At 41.3% G+C, this 21993-nt stretch overlaps 1 protein-coding gene across 4 annotated transcripts in view; it reads left to right on the top strand.

Annotated features, from left to right (window-relative positions):
- The first annotated feature begins 1345 nt into the window (after window positions 1–1345).
- TENT2 (terminal nucleotidyltransferase 2) overlaps window positions 1346–21993 on the top strand; it is a 77236-nt gene continuing 56588 nt past the window's right edge. For 2 of the 4 annotated variants that reach the window (XM_077816983.1, XM_077816986.1), the window contains exons 1-8: window positions 1346–1504; window positions 9799–9986; window positions 11183–11308; window positions 13456–13705; window positions 16058–16172; window positions 16285–16376; window positions 17572–17638; window positions 19123–19192. In XM_077816983.1, the coding sequence (XP_077673109.1) occupies window positions 9832–9986; window positions 11183–11308; window positions 13456–13705; window positions 16058–16172; window positions 16285–16376; window positions 17572–17638; window positions 19123–19192 (875 nt within the window). In that variant the 5' untranslated portion in view covers window positions 1346–1504; window positions 9799–9831. Of the gene's footprint in view, window positions 1505–9794; window positions 9987–11182; window positions 11309–13455; window positions 13706–16057; window positions 16173–16284; window positions 16377–17571; window positions 17639–19122; window positions 19193–21993 lie in introns of all 4 variants that reach the window. The other 2 variants (XM_077816985.1, XM_077816984.1) reach the window with 2 other exon arrangements.

The raw sequence follows: 21993 nt of genomic DNA, 5'->3' as shown, positions 1-21993 counted from the left end.
TGAGATCTTAAAAAGAGAAATATGCAATGACAGAGTTAAATTACATGCATAAAAAAACCAAAAGGGACAAGCACTGTCATCTATTTTTTCACGATATTCATACTATAGAATTAGAATTTATAATCCCTATTCCATGATGAGATATCTTTGAGCTATAACATATCTTAATTAAAACTATCTTTAGATATGTTTTTCCTCAAAAAGTATGTTATTAAAAAAATCCAATTTAAATAAAAAAAATCAGATTTTTTTTTTATTAAAAAAAAAAATCATTGATTTTTATCCCCCCGGGAGTGTGCGATCTACATCAGTGGGAGCAATTTAGCAGCACAGACCGTTACAAAGTTTAAGTTGACATAAGCTGCCTTAGGCCAATCTAACTCTGTAGTGTAGACCAAGCCTTAGTCTGCAAAGTTTTTCAGTGCCAATCCATCCCTGAGTCTGCTGCAGTTTCCACGGTATGCATCTGATGAAGTGAGCTGTAGCTCACGAAAGCTCATGCTCAAATAAATTGGTTAGTCTCTAAGGTGCCACAAGTACTCCTTTTCTTTTTGAGTTCAAAAAACAAGCTCTCTCTAGTGCTGTGTTTATACTTTCCAATTCTAGGTACTGGGCCCTAAGCGACCAGCTCTTCTCATCCCATCCTCAAAAGTCTGTACACGCGCCTAGCAGCCTCAGATGAAGCCCTTCCGAGGAGAAGGGACGTTAGGAAAGGGGAGAAAGTGTTTAGACTTGAGGAAATGAGGAAAACAGCCTCGTTTTTAGCGCAGCGACAGTCCAAGGACAACCTGCCAACAGATGAACATATTCCTACAGGACAGGGTTAGCGGCAAGGAGCTCTTCCCGAGCCCTCTTTGCCAATTCCACCGCCTAGGCCTCTGCCCTACAGCGTCCAGCCGCCGCGGCGGGATCATTTCAGCCGGCGCGGGGGCCGGCTCACCTCTTGAAGACAAACGCTGTGTGCCCCAAGGGTAAGTGGCAACGCCGGGACCGAAGTGATCATGAGGCAGCAGACCATTAAACCCGTTGCCGCAGCGCCGCCTAGCGGCTGAGCTCGCACCGCAGGCTCCAGGAGGCTCACGCCGCTGCAGCAGGAGCGCGGAGGGCTGTGCCCGCTCCCAGAAAGTTCATCCCAGGGCGGGGGCGGCCCCTAAAAGGCTCGCTCGTCCCAGCGCGCACAGGCAGGGAACAGAAAAAAACGACGCAGCCACGCCTCTTCTGCACCAGAGGGGGTGCTGCGCATGCGCACGGTGACCCGCCCGAGGCCAGGGACGGGAGGGGCACAGCGCTTACGTCGCGCCGGCGCTTTCTGCATCCGGGTCAGAGGGCGGCTCTCAGCTGGGTAGCCCCTGGCCCGGTTGACTTCCGGCGAACCCCTGCCGGCGGAAAGCAGAGCGAGCCGCCCGCCGCTGACCGCCCGGGGTCGGCACGGCGCTGCGTCCTATGCGGGGCTGGCGAGGCCCCGGATCCTCCATTGCCAGTCCCTGCCCTCGGACTGGAGTAAGTGTCCCGGCCCGGGCGCCTGCCGCGGGGTCCTGTGCCGGGGGTGGCCGCGGGTGAATCGCTGCTCAGGACACACGGGAGGGGTCAGGGCCAGGGACCCGCGCTCCGTCCCCCCCGGCCCCCCGCTTGCTGCTGGGACAGAGGTGTTGCGCCGGGGGGTACAGAGCTGGGAGCTTTGGCGCTGGAGGTGGGGTGGGAGGGATGAGAACGGCCATACTGGGTCAGACCAAAGGTCCGTCTAGCTCAGTATCCTGTCTTCTGACAATGGCCAATGCCAAGTGCCCCAAAGGGGATGAACAGGGAATCATCAAGCGATCCATCCCCTGTCGCCCATTCCCAGCTTCTGGCAAACAGAGGCTAGGAAGACTTCAGAGCATGGTTTTGCATCTCTGTCTATCCTGGCTAATAGCCATTGATGGGCCTATCCTCCATGAACTTCTCTAGTTCTTTTTTTTTAACCCTTTTATAGTCTTGGCTTTCACAATGTCCTTTGGCAAGGAGTTCCACAGGTTGACTGAACATTGTGTGAAAAAAAACTTCCTTTGTTTTATATCTGCTACCTATTGATTTCATTAGGTGACCCTTAGTTCTTGTGTTATGAGAAGGCGTAAGTAACACTACCTTATTTACTTTCTCCACACCAGTCATGATTTTATGGGCCTTTATCATATCCCTACCCCTAATCATTTTTATTGTTCTTTACCATACCTTTTCCAATTCCAATATCTTTTTTTTTTTTTGAGATGGGGTGACCACATCTGCACTCATGGATTTGTATAGAGGCAATATGATTTTTCTGCCTTATTATCGTTCCCTTTCCTAATGATTCCCAACGTTGTTAACTTTTTTTACTGTCACTGCACATTGAGTGGATGTTTTCAGAGAACTATCCACAATGACTCCAAGATCTCTTTCTTGCGTGGTAACAGTTAATTTAGACTCCCATGACTTTATATGTATAGTTGGGATTATGTTTTCCAAAGTGTTGCATTTATCAACATTGGATTTCATCTGCCGTTTTGTTGCTCAGTCATCCAGTTCTGTGACATCTCTTTGTAGCTCTTCGCAGTCTGCTTTGGGCTAAATTGTCTTGAGTAGTTCTGTATCATCTGCAAATTTTGCCACTTCCCTGTTTACCACTTTTGCCAGATCATTTATGAATATGTTGAACAGTACTGGTCCCAGTACAGACGCCTTGGGTACACCACTATTTATCTCTCTGCATTCTGAAAACTGGCCATTTATTCCTACCCTTTGTTTCCAATCTTTTAATCAGTTTCTGATCCATCAGTGGACTTTCCCTCTTATCCCATGACAGCTTACTTTGCATAAGATGTGTGGCGTACAGAGCTGGGGCCTAGGGCACTGAAGGTGTGTGCCGGGAGATGTGTGGGGTACAGAGCTATGGCTGCCTAGGGCACTGGACATGAGTGCAGAGGTGCGTGGGGTACAGAGCTGGGGACCTGGAGGTGTGTGGGGTACAGAGCTGGGGGCTCGGGCCCTGGAGGTGTGTGCGGTACAGAGCTAGGATATATGGCTTGGGCAAAGGTACTGTTCTGTGGTTTGGGGGCTGGCAAGATGTGAGGGCATGTGCTTGTGGCACTAGAGTACAGAACACTTGAGGGGTGTGTGTGTGTGGGGGGGTTGTAGTGTAGTACAGAGCTGGGGGCTCGGGCACCAGGTGCAGGGCACTGGAGGCATATGTGTGGTATGCATGCTGGGATCTGGAGGCATTAGGCCACAGCACACTGCAAATGCAGGTGGGACTCCACGGGGTTGGAAGTATGGGGTGTGTTTATTGGTGCAGTTGTTGATGAGCATGGAAACACAAAGGTGGGTATGTAATGTAACCTAAGGTTTGCAAAATGTTTCCACAATTCTGCAGAGCACTGATGAAAAAGTGATAAATGATGATAAATTCTATATTTAATGAAATAAATATAGTTTTAGTGACTTGAACTGAATAGTGGGCTGAATCCAATAGCCCCTGTTCCATTTATTTTTATATATTATTCAATGTATCTTATATTGTCCCTACATTTTTAGTTTTTATTATGCCAAAGATATTTGTATTGGCAGTACAGAACTGAGTTGGAGAAGTTGTTGAAGAGAAATTAGAGGATTTTTGGGCAGCTGGGTAGGGGATAGCTGGGACTTGTGGCACCTGGTAAGATTTTATAATAGATTTATAGATTTCAGGCAAGAAGAGACCATTGTGATTATCTAGTCTGACCTCATGTACAACACAAGCCATAGAATTTCCCCCAAATAATTCCGAGACCAGATCTTTTAGAACAATATCCAATCTTGATTTAAAAATCCTCAATGACACTTGGTAAGTTGTTCCAATGGTTAATTACTTTCACTGTTAAAAAATTTACACCACGTGGGGGGAAGGATCCAAGGATTTCATTGTGGATCTTTTGGCCATAGCATTGCTGCAGGAGCTTATGTTCAGCTGGTTATTCACCATGGCCCACAAATGTTTTTCAGAGTCATTGCATCCCAGGAAAGCATCCCCCCAAACTGTAAGCACGACCTACATTCTTTGTTTCTAGATGTATGTTTGCATTAGCCCTATTAAAACACATATTGTTTGTTTGCGCCCAGCTTACTAAGCGATCCAGATCGCTCTATATCAGTGACCTGTCCTCTTAGTTATTTACCATTCCTTCAATTTTTGTGTTAGCTATGAACTTTATCAGTGACGATTTCATGTTTTCTTCCAGGTCATTAATAAAAATCCTTACATAGTGTAGGGCCAAGAACTAATCCCTGTATGGTCCTATTAACAACACACTTGATGGATGATGATTCCCTGTTTACAAATACATTTTGAGACCTGTCAGTGAGTCAGTTTTTAATCCATTTAATGTGTACCATGTTAAAAAAACCAACCAAAAAAAAAAAAACTAGGTAGATATAAAATTAATCAAATTTAATGTGGTACCAAGTCAAGTGCCTTGCAGAAGCCTAAGTATATTATGTCAACACTATTACCTTTATTAACCTAGTTTGTAATCTCATCTAAAATAGATATCGAGTTATTTTGACAGGATCTATTTTCCATAATCCCATACTGATTGGCATGAATTATATTAGTTTTCTTTAATTCTTTATTAATCAAGTCCCAAATCAGCTGCTCCATTATCTTACCTAGGATTGATGTTGGACTGACAGGCCTATAATTACCTGGACGTTCTGTTTACCCTTTCAAAATATTGGCATTGCATTAGCTTTCTTCCAATCTTCTGGAACTTCCCTGGTGTCCAAGATTTCTTTAAGATCAACATTAACAGTCCAATAAACTCCTCATCCAATTCTTTTAAAACTATTGGATGCAAGTTTTCTGGACCTGCTGATTTAAAAAATGTCCAACTTTAGTATCTGCGATTTAACATCCTCCTAAGATAATGGCAGAATGTAAAGAGAGTTATGTGATATGACTACATCTCTTTTTTTTCCCCAAATACAAAACAGCAATATCTATTGAACATTTCTGCTTTTTCTGCATTATTGGTAATTCTACCATTTCCATTTAATAATTGACCAATATCATTGTTAGAATTCCTTTTGTTCCCAATATACTTTTAAAACTCTTTATCATCCTAACTTTGCTGGCAATGGGTTTCTTCTTGTGTCCCTTTGCTTCCCTTATCCATTTTCTAAAAGTCCTAGCATCTGGTTTATATTCAGAACTATCAGCTTCTCTTTTCTTTTAGTTGTTATATATATTTATTTTTTATGGCTGTTTTCACTTTCCCTCTAAACCAAGTCAGTTTTTTAACCAAGATAGCCTTATTCCTCAATCGTGGCTTTTGGAGCATCTAGTAAAGTATTCCTAAATATGTGAATGATAATTCTTCCTCCCAGCTGATTTGGCTCATAATTGTATTCAGCTTTGTGAAATTGGCCCTTTTAAAGCACCAAATATATATATTATTGGTCTGGACTTTATTCTGCTTGCACATTATAAATGTGACCAAGTTATGATCACTTGTACCTAAGTTACCATTAATTTTAAATTCTGTGATCATTTCTTCATTATCTGTCAAGATGAGGTCTAATATAGAATTCCCCCATCTTGGATGAAACAATTTCTGAGTCAGGAAGTTGTCATCTACAATACTTAGAAATTCCAAAGATGTTTTGGTACTGGCAGCATGAGTCCTCCAGCATGTGTCACCCAGACTGAAGTCCCCCATTATCAGTGCTTTTTTTCTGTAAGTCCATAAGGAGCTAGTTATGTGGTTCCCTAGTGTGTGTTAAAGTTCTGTAGCAGCCCCTAATGCCCCGTTGTGTGCTTTATGTGTTAGGACATTGATCCATAAGCATTCAAGATAATTTTCTTCTGAGTTATCAGTGACTTGGAAACAAGTAATGCCATTTTTTACATAGAGCACCACTCCCACTCCCCTTTTGGCCACTTGATCCTTCCTAAATAGGTTTTAACCATTAATTCCCTTTACTGAAGGTTAAAAATCATCCCACCAGATTTCAATTATACCAGCAAGAGCAAATTTATGCTCATAAATGAGCAATTCCCTCTTGTTTGTTACCCAGGCTCCTAGCATTTTTGCATAGGCAATTAAAGAATTTCTTCTCTTCATGTCCTTTGGTTCATGATTAATTTTGTTCTCAACGTCTTGATTTGTGTGGAGTGCTCAGACCTTCCCTCTTTTTACTCTCCTCTTTTGTTATTAGTTTAACTACCTCCTGACTACTCTAGCCAGCCAGCCCCTGAGAAGATTGGTCCCCCTTCTGCTGAGCTTGAGGCCATCCAAACTTTACAGCTCCCTTTTCTCACAGAAGGTGGACCCAGAATGCCTCCACCGAGCACCCTGAATCTCCACCCCACGGAGCCTCACCTCCTGCATCCAGAGGACCCCTGCACTCAGACCTCTCTCCCTGCTGAGCCCCCTTTCTCTGCACCTGGACCCCCTGGAAAGCCCCTCCCTCCTGCATCAAGACTCCCACTCCTGCACCCAGACCATCCCCCGCAGAGCCCTGTGCACTCGAACCTCCACCCCAACGAGCCCCTTACCTCACTGAGCCCCAATCAGCTGCACCTGGACTCCCCCCTGAACTCCCCACACCCAGAGCCCCCTGCCAAGCCTCATCCCCTCACAGTCCCTCTGCTTAACCCCAACCACCTTCATCTGGACCACCCTGCAGAGTCCCATTCCCCCTGTAGATGGAACCCCACAATGAGCTGCCTGCACCCAGATTGCCCCGCACAGAACCCTCTCACCTCACATCTGGATTCTCACCACAGTAAGCCTCTTCACACTTGGATGCTGGCTGAGCCTGTTTGTCCCACACCTGGATAGCGGGAGAGCTCTTTGTGGACAAGCTTGGTTTTCTTACAGATTGGGCTGAGCTGTCATTCACAGGTGTGTCCTGTACATTTCTCCGTTCCTTTGGAACAGCTGGATCTTGAGAAGTCTTTTCCACCGTTTCCACACTGAGGACCTGGTATCAATTGGAAACTTCTAGCTTTGTGGAATTCCTCTTGATCCTTGTCTTTCTGGTGGCCACAGCCTGCCCATCCTCATCTATCTCCAGCTGTATAGAATGCTGCTGTGACCTTTTGCCTCTGGTGGTTACAAACTGCCAGGTCTTTTCTCTGACTCTCTCTCTGTCTCTCTCAACTCCTTGGTGGCCAGCTCCTTGAATCTGGAGTACTGATGTTTCCTGAATCTGGCTTGTCCCGGAATTCCTCAGCTTCTCTGATTCTCTGTAGTGTCTCTACTTGCCCCTTCAATCCAAGTGGATGCCATTTTAGGTTTGTCAGCTGTGCATGTTAGGACTCGTCTGTATGGGGAAATCTACCTGCATTACCAGGCTGCTGTACTTATATTGGTATAATTACCCATGTGGCACTGTATGTAGCGGTATGATAATGTTGGTAAATTTTCCCATTAAGACAAGTCCTTACCTAAGTGTTTCTACCTGGATAATCAGTGATGAAAATTAATTTAAATATTAACATAATTTTCAAGCTTACTGATAATTATCACCATTTGCATAAACTGAGCAGTTCATATCTCTGAGCCATGGGTTTAGGTTGTATTCTGATTCAGGAAGCTAACTGGTGCATTGATTTATATTTGGTTCATGGTTCTTTACAACCATTTTTAAAAGAAAGTTTGGATTATGAATCAGTTCTTTTGTAAAGGATGTACTCACTTCAGGGGTTTTGTTGCTTCGGGGGTCATGGAATACACACAGATTTAGTGCATATGAAGGGATGTAAGTTTTAGGGGATGCTGAAAACTGGGTGTGATGTGTGATGCAGTTGTTGCCATATCTGGTGCTGAAGTGGGAATGGATCAGTTTTTTTTTTTTTCTTCTATATGTGGTTTCTCTTTTCTTAAGCAATTGGGAAATTCCCACTGAGTTCCTTAATGGTTTAACTTTCTTTTTAGCATGAGCATATCAGTGTTGTGGATGGCACTCTTTTTTCTTTTCTTTTCTTTTTTTTTTTTTTTTTTGTGGGGTAGTGTTTATAAAATCAAGTTGACAACCTAAACATGTGGAAATATCTCACTTTATTTTCAAATTATTTTTAGGCATTCCAATGAAAAAGGTTGTTTATACAAACATCCCTATGCACAGTCTTAACTCTTGCAGCCAGCAGCCAGTGGGGCTACTTTATGTGATTAAGATATGTGTTTGGGTTTAAGTCCCTAAATGTGAAACTGACTATAAAGAAAATTGAAAAAACTCTCTGGCTTTCACTGTAGCAAGGAGAAATGGGAAAAGTAAACAGCAGTGATGAGCAAACTGGATTTGAAAATTCTTTTGAGGCAGTGTTCGTAACTTAAGAAAGGAAACTTGTTTATAACATAAGTTGAGTTTAAGAAAAAATGCTCAGGAATTTCTGTAGTACATTAAATCTTCATTTTTGAGACAAATTAGCCACAGAATTATGATGTCTGTTTTTTTCTGATTCTATACGACGTATGTGATTTAAGTTATACTTTCTGGCATTTTCCTACATGGTGGCAGATTAAAATAGAGGGTTAGGTAAATTGTAACAGACTCACAAATGTTTGTCACAGTCAGCTGAAGCAATGTGTAATTAAAAAAAAAGTCAAACTTTTACTACTATTGCCTTAGAACAGTAGTTCTCAAACTTTTTTTTCCACAGACCATTTGAAAATTGCAGAGGGTCTTGGCAGACCACTTCATGATTTTTCCGAATGTTGTTTGTACCGTTATCTAACTATTGTAAAGTGCTTTGGATAAAAGCCCTTAATAATTAACGATATTTTGTTCTACAAATAAAAGCACACAACTCGTATTTTAAGATCAGGAGTCTTTCTAATGCGATGGATGTGCCCTCTCTTCTCTGCTGTGACAGCCCCTGAGCTGGGTCTGGGAAGGAGGAGTGTCACAGCTGCCATAGAGCTGAGGCTGGGAAGGAGGGCCGTCTCTCCCCGGCAGCTGCAGCCCTGGAGCTGGGGAAAGTCGCCTCTTTCTCTGGCGGCCTCAGCCCTGCGTGTCCCAGATTCCTCCTACCCCCTCTTCTCACCCCATTGCCCCCTCCCACCTACCCTCTATTACCCCCCGAAGGCCACCACATCCCCTTACACGTGCATCTTCTCCAGGGTCCAGGCACCTAATTAGTGGATCACAGTTTGAGAGCATCCACCTTAGAACTCTATCCTGTAAACGTGCATATGAGTAACTTTATGCATGTGAATAGTTCCATTAGACTCAGTTATATTTTGGAAACTGAAATCATTTTAAAACTCTATATTACATTTCACCATTAATGTTGGCTGCTTACTTTTCACATATTATTCATCTTGAGCATGATAATATACTAGTTTTGTTTTATGGTCAGTTGCACCTTTTGGTTCTTATCTAGTAACTGGGTGCCATTTTGTTTCTTTTGGAGTATGCCTGGAACTGTTTAACTCCAAGTAGACTGTTTACATGGAAATCAATTTTCAACAAGACGGTGGAAACGCCTACCTTTAGGTTTTGTAAAACATTTTTAACAAAAACTAAATATGGGGAATTAAAATTTCCCTTTAAAAGAATTTTCTAAATCAAGGTAACTAGTAATTAAAATGATTTTGTTTTACACAGTGCCTTCTCAGAGGCGTTAAAATACCTATAGGATAAGGCTGAGAAAATCGAAGGTGACTTCTAGAAATCTGTTTGATTATTCTAGTTGTTCAGTGGCAAAATAGTTAAATCAATGCATGACTTGAAAAGAAGTACATAATTAGTATTTTGTTAACTGCCTAATTTCAGGATTTTTTAAAACGTTGATCTAGGCAGAAGACTACATGTTCACTTTCAGTGAAGAAGAGCATGTTCCCAAATTCCTCCAACTTGGGTCGTCCACCCTTTCTTCCAAAACATCAGCAGCACAATAATTTCTTCAATGAGCTTCCTCTGAACATACCGCCCACTCTTCTCTCTCATCAGCAAATTGTTGATGCTCGGTTCAACTTTCAGAATGCAGCGTAAGTACAGTAGGATTTCAGAGTGGGAAATGATTCCCGAAAGGCCTGTGCTTTTATTTTTCTTAAACTGATCTCTGTTGGAGGGAGGAATCCAGGGGTGAAATTAAGGTGGTAAGGGCCGGTAGAGCGTACTGGTAAAAAGTGGCCGCCTGTACCGCTGACTTTAAAGTGCTGCCGTGGCAATGCTTTAAGCAGGGTCCTTTAAAGTGCTGTTGAGGCAAAAAGACTCTGCTTAAAGCGCTGCCCCTCCTCCCTCACCCCCCCGGGGGCCGCTGACTGGGGAGGTGCGGGGGCAGGGGGAAGGAGCAGCTACCGTGCGGCCGGAGCCCCAGGCTCTTTAAATTGCTGCTAGAGCCCTGGGTGGCGCGGGCAGGCTAGCTGGGGAAGGCTGACCTCCCCCACGCCTTCTGCCCAGGGCCCTTGCCCCTTCTGGGGGGCAAAGCTGCCCCACCCCAGTACTGGTAAGAGACACATTTTACTTTCACCCCTGGAGGAATCAAACAAAGATAATACTCTCAGAGAATTAACAGATGTCACTGTCAAATCAGGCCCAAAATTTATCTTCCTTTGAAGGAAAATAATTTCTGTTTATCACTGGAGGGTATATTTTTTTTCCAATATATTAGGCTTTATGGCATATAAAATATTTTAATTTTGTTTAGAAATTGATACATTTTTAACATGGATTTACATTACCTCTCTTGGTGGCCTGCATATTCAATTACTCTTCAGTGGTGGATGAAACACACACCAGCGCAATACATGATGCATCACAGCAGTGGGAGCTAGTAATACAGTGGGTCTTTGAGGATCTTAAATTGAGAATGTGTGGGGGTGCTGGTGGAAAGTCAAGGGGAGGAGATGAATAAAGGAAAGGAACATTTGGCTAGGGTTAAGTTTTAAAGCATGAATGTTCTCTTGAGAAACTCATGTTACCACTAAGTGTTGTTTTTGAGTGAGTTTGCAAAGTTCCTTTTATATTTGTACGCTGCACAGTGACTACCTCATTTTCTTATTCTAGTCAACTTCATCCTGTGAAAAGTATTCTCCTCCTTCTCCTTTCAAATGTAAAGAATGGACATACTGCTTCTAAGAAATAGTTGGGGGTTTCTGCTGAATTTTTTTGGTTGAAAAGTGTAAAAAAAAAAAAATCCCAAACCCTCAGTTATAATCTGAATAATAATTATGGACTGCAGTCTTTCTAGAGCTCTCTTGAGTGGGAACCTTTCAACTATTCCAGCTGTTTCGCCACAGCCGTTGACATATGGAAATGGCAGCTCAGGACCTACATCAGCTGCCCCCACATTATTCCGAGGCAGGAAGTAAGTATTCGTTAGTATATAATTACTTATGCTTGTAATGTACAAAAAGGTGATTTTCTGAGAGACTTGATGGCGAGATTGATTTACAATTTTTATTTAAAATTGTCTAGAATCAGGAATATTGAATAAGAATACTGATGAAGTAGGTCCAAGTACATGCATACCAGCATTTTTAAGCATTCATATACCTGCTTGTGACAATATTAGCTGTAGTAGAAAAGTGCTTAGCATATACTGCTCTTTTATTTCTTTTTCAATTACTAGTGGTCCCTCCGCCATCTGACCTGCAAATCAGGGCCCTGATTCTGTATAAACAAACACACACGCGTGGTTAACTTGAAGTAGATTAGTGTCAATAACTTGATAAAAATTATGAGGAAGTAAAAAATTCAAGTTGAGTAGATCTGCTTTTTCAGTGTACATTTTATGGAGATGTTTCTGTGACATAGAAACCAGGAAGTTTGCAGCTTGTTTGCCTCTGCATCTTAGTTTGTTTGAAGTACATTATTAATTAAATTTAACTTTTTATAACTTTTATTTATTTTTATATATATATATATACACACACACACACACACACACACAAGAGTCTTGCTTTTTGGAATTTTGTAGGCAAGTTGCGGCTATTCTACAATAAATAAATAAACTTACACTTAGCTTTGTGTCCCTCTCAGTTGTCTTAGGTTTTTCTGAAAGGGAAATTCCAGATGGAAACTGGGTTTTGCTCAGTTTTGTGTCAAGCTGGATTTAGATGGAAATTGGAATTCAAGTAAATGTGCAAAAATAGGATACATAAGGAAACACAATGTTATCAAAACATGTTTTTATATTTAAAACTGATTATTTATTAAACAAAGGAAGTATTAACTGTAGCTAACAAATTGACAGATGGAAATCTGGCCATGGTGACCAGAAGCAAAGATATTTAGGTGTCTAAAAATGCAGATAAAGACCTTTTGAAAATCCCATTGGTAACCATCTGCATCCGTAGGTGTCTAAATATCTTTGAAAATCTGTCCCCGTGTCCTTTGTTTTTAGAATTCGTATCTCATCCTCTCCCTCCTGATTTTTACTCATAGATTGGAAGAGGAAATCAGGCATTTCTGTGTTTTTTGTTGTTTTTTTTTAAATTCCCAATCAGTTTCTCAAATTTCAAATTGTAATTTTAAACAGGTTTATTTTTTAAAAGAAAAGTTCATTCATGGTGCATTTTTGTAAAGAATAAATATACTTTTCTTTTATATTCATGTTTTCTTTGTATACAAAACTAAAGCATCCTCTTCTGTACGATAGCTGTTTGAGAGTATCTAATACAGCTTTGTCACAATAGGAGTTTGAAATGCCAAGACCAATGTAAGACCACAACATCACATAATAAAGTATATTTAGATTTCTAAAACTAATGACATCATGCTCAGTTATATTAAGTTTGTGTTTGAAACGGAGACGTTAACTTTGAGCCACATTGCTGAATGCATTAAACTATAAATATTTGCCAAATGAATAGTGGTTCTTTTTTGCCCAGATTACACATTTTACTGTCTGTACAATCTAAACCTACACAGACAAATTCTACATTTTGAATGGCTATTGTGGTAAGTTTCTCTCTTTTTCCCCTTCCCACCCCTGAATTTATCAATTTTATCACTGGGTATACAGACTGGACACAACTTTTCACTGCACCAATGTGGATGTAATTTACAAAAACACACTTTTCAGTAGTGAGTATTTCAGAAAAAAAGTTTAGGTTACTTTTCATAAAAATAGCCTGACCAGACTTCAGCTTGGTTAGTTATATTTCTGCCTAACCGAATTCACCATTTAGTTTCAGTTGGCGATGGTATTCGTTTTACTGTTGTATAATGTAAATTGTGCCATTAAGCAGCTGGTGGTGCATTGCACTTCAGAGTTGACTGCACTTCAGCGGTTATCCATTCTCTTATGTTATCCATTCAAGATTTTGATTTACTTAGTATCTAGGCTGGGCGTGCCTCTTGTTTTTTAAAAAAAACTTTGTTTTGCTGAAATATTCACTGTAATTAACTGTTAGTATTCGTACTTCAGGCTCTTCTTTAAGTAATTCATTATTGGATGTTGGTACATGTTTAAAATACAAACTGGAGGGATACTGTCTTTGTTTTTTGCAGGAGGCTAAGTGAACAAAATGTTCCTTATAATGTCAAACGTCAGCGGTTTCATTCACCTCATTGTGAGTCAACTCTAGTTAACCAAACAGTGCCTTTACCAGAAGAACGCAGATACTCATTCCCAGGATCAATTCCTTCACCATTGTTTCATGCACATTACATACCAGATTTGACTGGATGTGTTCCACCTTTGCGAGATGCTCCATTTCCAGACCCTATAGAAACCACGCTCCCTGTGGCCAAAGATAAGGTAATGCTAACACAGGCCTGAGTTTTACTTTCTTCTTGTGAGATTTTCAGATTGTATCATTTATGTGAAAAAAGTAGAAAGAAAACATTTAATGCTATTTTCTTAAGTATTAAAGGTAAGACACCATTCTGTTTTAAAAAGGGTTACCTAGGGAGGTGGTAGAATCTCCATCCTTAGAGGTTTTGAAGGCCTGGCTTGACAAAACCCTGGCTGGGATGATTAACCTGGGCTTGGTCCTGCTTTGAGCAGGGGGTTGGACTAGAAAACCTCCTGAGGTCTCTTCCAACTCTAATCTTCTATGATCTATTAACAAATTTAAATGAGCTAGTTATACTACTATACCTCTACACCGATATAACGTGACTCGATATAACACGAATTCGGATACAACACGGTAAAGCAGCACTTTAGGAGGCAGGGCTGTGTGCTCCGGTGGATCAGCGTATCTGGCTCCGACATACTGCTCTGAGCGGCGTGTTAAGGGTGCCGGGCCGGGGCCAAGGAGTTGGATAAAGGGCAGAGGGTCTCAGGGGCGGTCAGGGCACAGAGACCAGGCGGGTTGGATGGTTCGGAGGTTCTGGGGGTGGGGCGGTAAGGGGAGGGGGAACGGAGGCATTGGATAGGGTGTGGGAGTCCCAGGGGGCTTGTCAGGGGGCAGGGGTGTGGATAGGGGTCGGGGCAGTCAGAGGAAGGGGTTGGGTAGGGGGTGGGGTTCTGGGGGTGATTAGGGACGGGGGGGGGTCTCTGGATGGGGTAGTCAGAGGACAAGGAGTTGGGGGGGTTGGATGGGTCGTGGGTTCTGAGGGGTCAGTCGGAGCGGGAAGTGACTATTAACGGCAATGCTCGAGGCCAAAGCAAGTTCGATATAACGCGGTTTCACCTCTAACATAGTAAGATTTTTTTGGCTCCCGAGGACTGCGTTATATCGGGGTAGAGGTGTACTTGTCACTTGCATGATGCTTTTACGGAACACTTACAAACATTAACTACTTTTAAGTCTGTTCTCCAGCTGGTAGGGAGACTCTTGTCTCTCAGGCTGCCAGGAAAAGTTTTTTTGGGAGGGTTTTATGGCAGCATCTGCTGCTGGGTTTAACAAACACGGCTGCTGGTGCCTTCTTGCAAGGGGCAGAGAATGTCTTTAACTCAATGCTACCTCCCTGTTTTCTTCCTACATGTGGATGTCATGAAATCTGCATAACTGGGTCAGGCAGAGTGCAAATCATAGGGGTCTCCATTTGTTGCATCACATGTGAAACAGCAGAGATAAGACTAATAAGTAAAGAGACCAGTAGCGTGGGAGATGGCTCCCTCTGTAGTGTAATGAGAGAGCTGTAGAGAAGCCTCTCTGCCCAAACCGGGAGGAGGTGAGGGAGAATTTATCATTCCATTTCTGGGGATGTGTAAGGGAGGAAAAAGCTTTTTTTTTTTTTTTTTTTTTTTTTGCTTTATCCTGCATCTTATAGGATGTGTGGGAGGAGGGGCATAGCGGATATAATCAAAGCCGGTGGTAGGCATAAGCAGACTAAGCAATTGCAGGTCCCGAGCAGCTCAAGGGTGCAACCTATTCACTTTTCAGTACTGTATGTATTTGGTGGAGGGGGTGGCAAAAATATTCCTGCTTAGGGCCCACAATGGGCTAGCACCATCTCTGCGTATAATGGTATCAGAGCCACAAAATAAGAACAAAGCCTGCTGCAGTCTTTTCTTTTGAAATTGAAAGACTTATTATGTAACAAAGAACAGGGAAGTCCCATGTTAGAATTTTCATTTTTAATAAGGTCAAGAATGTATTGAGACAGGTCTTGTTATACTACTGTGAAGGTATTTACCTCAAGACGATTATTATTATTATTATGCATAGCTATACAGTAGATCAAGAGAAACTGATGCTTATTTCCAAACAAAACCAGAATTTTTCAGCCAGACAGCTAGTGTCTTGATTTTTCCTCTCATGCAAACTGTCTTCAAAATAGTTTTTTTAATATTTGTGTTTTTCCTGACATTGATAAACAAATAGGAACTTTAAAGTTATGAGTCAGTAGAGAATATTTGTAACCTTTAGGTCTGCTCTTTGCTTGGAAGGTTGCAGATATTGCCTGGCTGAAGATGGAAATTGGCCTGCTGTGGACAGCTTCTCTCCACATGTTGGCCAAATCAGTCTTGTGTGGGTGATTAAGGTGAATTTTAGTTGGATAAGACTCTAAGAGTGAATAGACTTTGGAAACAAATATAGACATGCATATTATATGTATTTTATTGCCTCTTAATTATGATGTATTCTGTCTTTTTCACGGGAAAGAATAACTTATCATCCATTATAAAAGGGTTTTTTTTTTCATGGGGGGTGTTAAGTTAAGTCAACAGGTTCTGGAGTTGTTTCAAGCATGTCAGCAACAAACCTGCGACTTGAACAAAAAAGAGCTCTGCCGAACGGAACTCCAGAAGGAAATTCAGCGAATTTTTCCACGTATGTTGTTTCTGGCTTTTAGTACATATTTGAATATTTAGGTTTCAGATATATGAGTTTGTTCAAGCTAAGAAAAATCCTCAAGCTTGGTTCTATGGTTCTGTTGCTACAGAGAGCAGACTCTTCTTGGTTGGATCCTCACTGAATGGATTTGGTACTCGTAGCAGTGATGGTGACCTGTGCCTGGTGGTTAAAGAGGAGCCAGTAAGTTGCTTAAAAAACATTGTTAAAATGGGTAGACTGTTCACATAGTGAACTCTGTAATAAAGCAAATTGTCTCTTTTAAGATATTACCTCGAAAAATGTGTGTTTTGGTTTGGTGGATTAAGTCTGTTTTTGGAATCCACCCCTGTAAGAAATTGAAAGGTATACAGGCGGTGTCAAAACCTTCTATTTAACACCTATATTTCACATTGCTGGAGCTTTGATCTGTGGCTCTCAGAATTCTTTACAGATCTTAATATAGCTTCATGCAACAGCCCTGTAAAGTAGTTGTTTATCTTAATTTTACGAATAGACGGAACTGAAACACAGAGGGATGAGGTTAGTTGCCCAAGGTCACACTGGAAAATCTGTGACACAGCTGGGAATACAACCCAAGTATCCTGTTTCTCAGTTCTGTGCTCTTACTTATTAGAACTATCAGTCTTGCGCCCTTTAAAAAAAAAGGGAGTATTTTTTTCTTAGTTGCCGCATCAAGTAAGGCAGATAGCGAATATAGCTGTACCTTCCACGTCTTAGATTTTTCAATAAACGTACTTTACTTCAATAGGAGAAAAGTTCTCAAATGGGAAAATGACTTGAAGTCCAGGTTACATATAGTGGTGACAGCCATTTGCATTATTATGAGAAGGCAAAGACGAACTTCCCAGTGATACAAAATCCTATTGAGAAAAACAGAGAATGAACTTTTTAAGAGGGAATAGAGACTCAGTAATTTTACTGAGTTGCCACAGTAAGAAACCGTATGCAATGTATCATCAGTAAAATGTACTTGTTATACTTTACTACATATAGTGAGAGGAAGCTAAATACAGGGAACTGTGTTAAGTTCAGAGAAAAGGAATCGTAAAAATAAGTCTTAAGTAGAGGATTCTGGAGTATTTTTTTAGGTAACACCAATTCAAGTGAATGATGCAAAATTCCAGTTTCTTCAGATATGGGTTGGCTTCCTTCCACATCATTCTGTGATGTGACTATGATGCATGTTAAGCAGTACTCCATATGAAATGTTTTAGCTGGTGCTAAAGAAAATATTTTGAAGGCTTTGATAAACTTCCTGAATGCTGATAGGTTTTTACATGCTCATGTCAGATTTTTTCCATTCACTGTAAATATTGTCTAAGTAGGGAAAGAAGGTAACGTATTTATGTTCTGTATTTTAAATTTCATATTTCAGGTAAATCAGAAGACTGAAGCAAGGCATATACTCAGCTTAGTCCAAAAACTCTTCTGTACTAAACTTTGTAAGTCCCAGACAATTGGTAACAGTGTTTGTAATTCTGGAGGGAAAATGGATATTTCATTAAAGTTACCTATATATGTGTATATTGTCTAGATTCCAATCATGTGAGATAAAAATATCATATAATATACAGTATCTTATCAGAAGGGATAAGTGGTACAGTAGTTAGAAAGACCTTTGCAAATTCTAAAATCAGATAGACATGACTTTTTAAATTTCACTGGGAAGATTGTTTTTAATAAACTAATATTCCCCTATAGTGCTTGCAACCCAAACCTTACATCTTTGGGTTAGTGAGAACCTGATTGTAAACATGATGAGAGACGGTTTAATCTATATTCACAACCCTGAGAGAAAAACGAAATAGTATTATAGTGAAGAGTAAGTTAATTTAAGGTAGTCTTAGAGGTAAGAACAAAATGTTCTTACCTTTATTTTCCTTACACGTTCTACTTCTGGTTTAATTTACAGTAGTGGGAAGAGAAAATAAAATGTTATGTGTCTGATACAGAAAGCATGCAAAGTTCAAGTGGTCCCAAATTTTGCTAACATAGTGAAGACTGTTAAAAGTTCTGTTCTCTGATGGTTCTCCATGATGGTTAAGCTCCTTTGGACTCAGCTTTTCTCTCTCCGTCTCTCTTGATTATCGCTGAGTGAGATATGCCTCTGGGAAGATACGTCCTAGCTCCCAAAAAACAAGTGCACGTGTGGTCCATCCTCCCTCCTCCCCTTTGAGGGAAAGAGTTATACTAATTACAAAAATGACAATGACTTGTCTTCTATGTTGTTAGAATGCTAGGGAACATCTTTCTTAGAACAGAGTCAATTAACCAAATTAACAGTTCCTGTAGAGAGTTTTAAGTACAGTATGTATGTATAATGAAGATATAATTCTTGCATTAAGACAAAATCAAAGTACTAATCTAACAAAATGTAGAATTAAAAAATCCTAAGTACTAAGGAAAATGATTAAAAATTAGACAGGCTAGTTACATGTCACACCCACAGCTCAGTGCTAGTCTGTTTTGCTGTATATCAGCAGACTGTGGGCCTGGCTTCCAAGTTTTAAGTCTGGTTTGTACCTCCTTAAAGTAAGTAGCACTAATATAAGCGGTTTCATTGACTTCATGGTCCTTTTCATGTGAGCAAGGACTATTCAATGTAACATTTGAAGAATTGGTCTGTTTAGGGTTAATCTGCTTATATCTCATGCCCCATTGGAAAACCTTCCACCAATGGTTTTTTCACAGTAGAAGTAAGTTAACTTTAATTTTTTCTTATAATTGCCTAGATTGTATTTTAGCTAGTAGTTCTAGGTTTACTGCAAAAGTTCATATTGGACTTCATTAAACCACTTTACCTAAATTCACTAGTCAGCTCCTATTTACTAATTGTGAACAAGCTGACGACTACTTTAGGATCCAGTTTTCTTACGGTCAGCATCTTGCATGACACTTCATTGAATATATTTTTCCTCCCTTTCAGCAAACTACATTGAGAGACCTCAGCTGATTCGAGCAAAAGTGCCAATAGTGAAGTTCAGGGATAAAGTCAGGCAAGTACCTTAAATTAACGTCCTTTCTTAGGCCTGATACAGTAAAGTTCTTAAACATGTACTTTGCACTTGAGTAGTCCCATAAACTCATGCTTCTTATTTGTGACATGTGCTGTAGTCAGATCATAGATCTTGTCAGCTAGCACAGTGGTAATGTCAGCTTATCTCCTTCCTGGCCTTAAGCAATTTTCACTACTGGAGAGCTGTTGAGTTTTTATGATGTGAATAAATAGCAGGACCACATCACATGTTATCATGTACACAGCGTTTTGTTTCTTAAAAGCCTTAATTAATAGTAGATCTGTGCAAGAACCTTTTCTCATCCTGCAAATATTTTTGAGATTTTGAAAAATTTCCAGTTCTACATTGGGACATATCAGAGACCTTTTGAAATCTTTTGTGAAAAATCAGTGAGAGCTCCCACCCCAGAATAGCTACTGTTCCTGTGGTTAGGGGGCAGACCTGGGAAGTGGATATTGAGGTTCAGGTGAATATTCTAACTACAGAGACGGAGAATCGAACTCTATCTCTGATCTATTGAATATTTACTTATTTATGCAAAGTGGAACAGGTCAAACAGGAGAGAGTGAGTCATCCACTATGAGAGTAGTAAATAGCCTGTGAGCTAGAAGATTCGCCTTGGATGTAGAAGACCCATGTTTAAGCCCATGCTCCAAATCACACAGCAGAAACTTGAACCTGTACATCCGACTTCCCAGGTGAGGGCCCTAACCACTGGGCTATTCTGAGGTGCGGAGGTGGTTTCTAGTTTTGACCTGAGGCATCTTTCCTACCAAAAGTGTAGTTGCTGGTGCAGTCCTGCAAAAATTAGCATTTTTCCAAAGAAACGATATCTTAGGAAAAAATTCCCAAACAGCTCTGGTTAATAGTTACTTCATTGCAGGATAAAATTCAAAGGGGAAACAATTCAAGATGTTTTCACCATTTAAGTGTTTAACTGTTGTCAAGAATTAATTCATGATTTCTTTGAGTGTGGATCCCACTGTAGATGTGAATGTGCCTCACATACACAAGCTCAGAATCTTTTGAACAGTAGTAGCTGTTGGTGCTTCACATGCCCCCTGTGCCATCTCATGTTCCCATACCAAGACATAAAGGACAGAGTGTCTACAACCCTCCCTCAGTTGCCTCTTACTGTCTGTGGCGGAAAAATGGAACCTGGCAAATGTTCAACCCATTACACATCTTGAGCTCAAACTTTGTTTTGTGAAGAAACTCTTCTTCACTTCCATTATCTTTGACTTAGATGTTTAAAAAAAATGGGTACATGCCTCTTATGCGCCCTGTACAATAGGGCAAGGCATTTTGCACCAGCTTTCATCATGACAGACTCTAAACCCACAGGGTTTAAACCCTGTCTTTCATGTGATGGTCATATGCTCTTAATTGATGGGCTCAGCAGATGTCTTTTCTGCTTCAGGGAAAGGGAAGTCCCCAGCAAGTGTGGTGGTTTTTTTTTTTTTTTTTCTTCCCTGCTGCATCTTCTCTTCCTGCACTCAAAAACTGAGAGACATCAGGCTCAAATTACATCTACTTGAGCAATCCATGAAAGTTATGTCTTAACCTGGGGAAGAGAAATCCACCAACCCAGAGTTGTGGGGCCTATCCATGGCAAGTGCCTCCCTGTAACCAGGCACCATAACCTTCGTTCCAGTGGGGAGAAGAAGTCTTTGAAAAAGACACCCAGAGCATTTGTACTGGTGTCAAACTCTCTGACATAAACCATCCAGGCATTGGTCCTTTTGCTTCAACAGCCTTGATACTGTTTCAGCACTGACTCTGGGACTAAGAGATCCAACATAGGCACTGTCCACTTCCCAAAGCTCTGGCTGACAGAGTTGTACCAAATGCACAAACACCTCAGAGCATGCAGCAGGCTTATCCTGCAAGGAGGAGGAACATTCCTCACAACAAGTTGTCAAAACCCTCATTGATGTCGAGAGCTGGGAGCAAGACTGTTATGCTTGTATTTGACCTTCCTGCAGATACTTGCTCTGGTGCTGGGGTCGATACCAACCAGCAAGACCTTCCCAGCACAGAGAGACCCCTTCAAGGAACTCTAATCCCCTCTTGCATCATCATCAGCACAGATAGTGACAGTGGACGCTCTGGCACTAGAATGGCATCCAGTGGCACTGCCATTCCCAGAGATGTACTCCTCTTTGCCATCTCCAAGCCACACTTTTTCTTCCCTACTTCAATTAGGGAATCATCCCTTGTGGGTCAGAAAGAAACCTAGAGGGAACTGTGGGAACATTCTGTACTGGGCACTGATATGTGACTGGCTGTGGACAGAAGAACTGTAATTGGACCAGTACCCTTATAATCTGTCACTGTGGCCTTTACTGGCGCTGCTGGGATCTACCCTTCCACATGTCCAGAAATGCAGAGCCTCATCCCATGTACTAAAAAAGCAAACACCTTCATCCTTTCTCCCACGCTCCCCATGCTTGGGAAGAGCTTACCATAAACATCTGCAAAACTAACTCATTATCCTCCTTTAAAACCAGCCTTAAAATTCTACCTTGCCATGAGGCCTACACAAAACTTGGCAATGGTTATGCTGCTGAGACCACTACCTATCCTGCTGACCAATACTGACTCACTGTTTCCTTGTACTTCCTATCTGCCTTTATCCTCTGTTGTCTTTTGCCTTAAACTTGGATTGTAAGCTCTTTGGGGGCAGGGAATGTCTGTCTGTTAGGTTTGTACAGCACCTAGCACAATGGGGTTCTGGTCTGTGATAAAATTGCTCTCCATCTTCTCTCATCTAATGGTAT

The sequence above is a fragment of the Eretmochelys imbricata genome, chromosome 5, assembly GCF_965152235.1.
Source record: "Eretmochelys imbricata isolate rEreImb1 chromosome 5, rEreImb1.hap1, whole genome shotgun sequence".
Taxonomy (NCBI): Eukaryota; Metazoa; Chordata; order Testudines; family Cheloniidae; genus Eretmochelys; species Eretmochelys imbricata.
The sequence above is the reverse complement of the archived record's forward strand: the minus strand, read 5'-3'. Positions and strand labels throughout refer to the sequence as shown.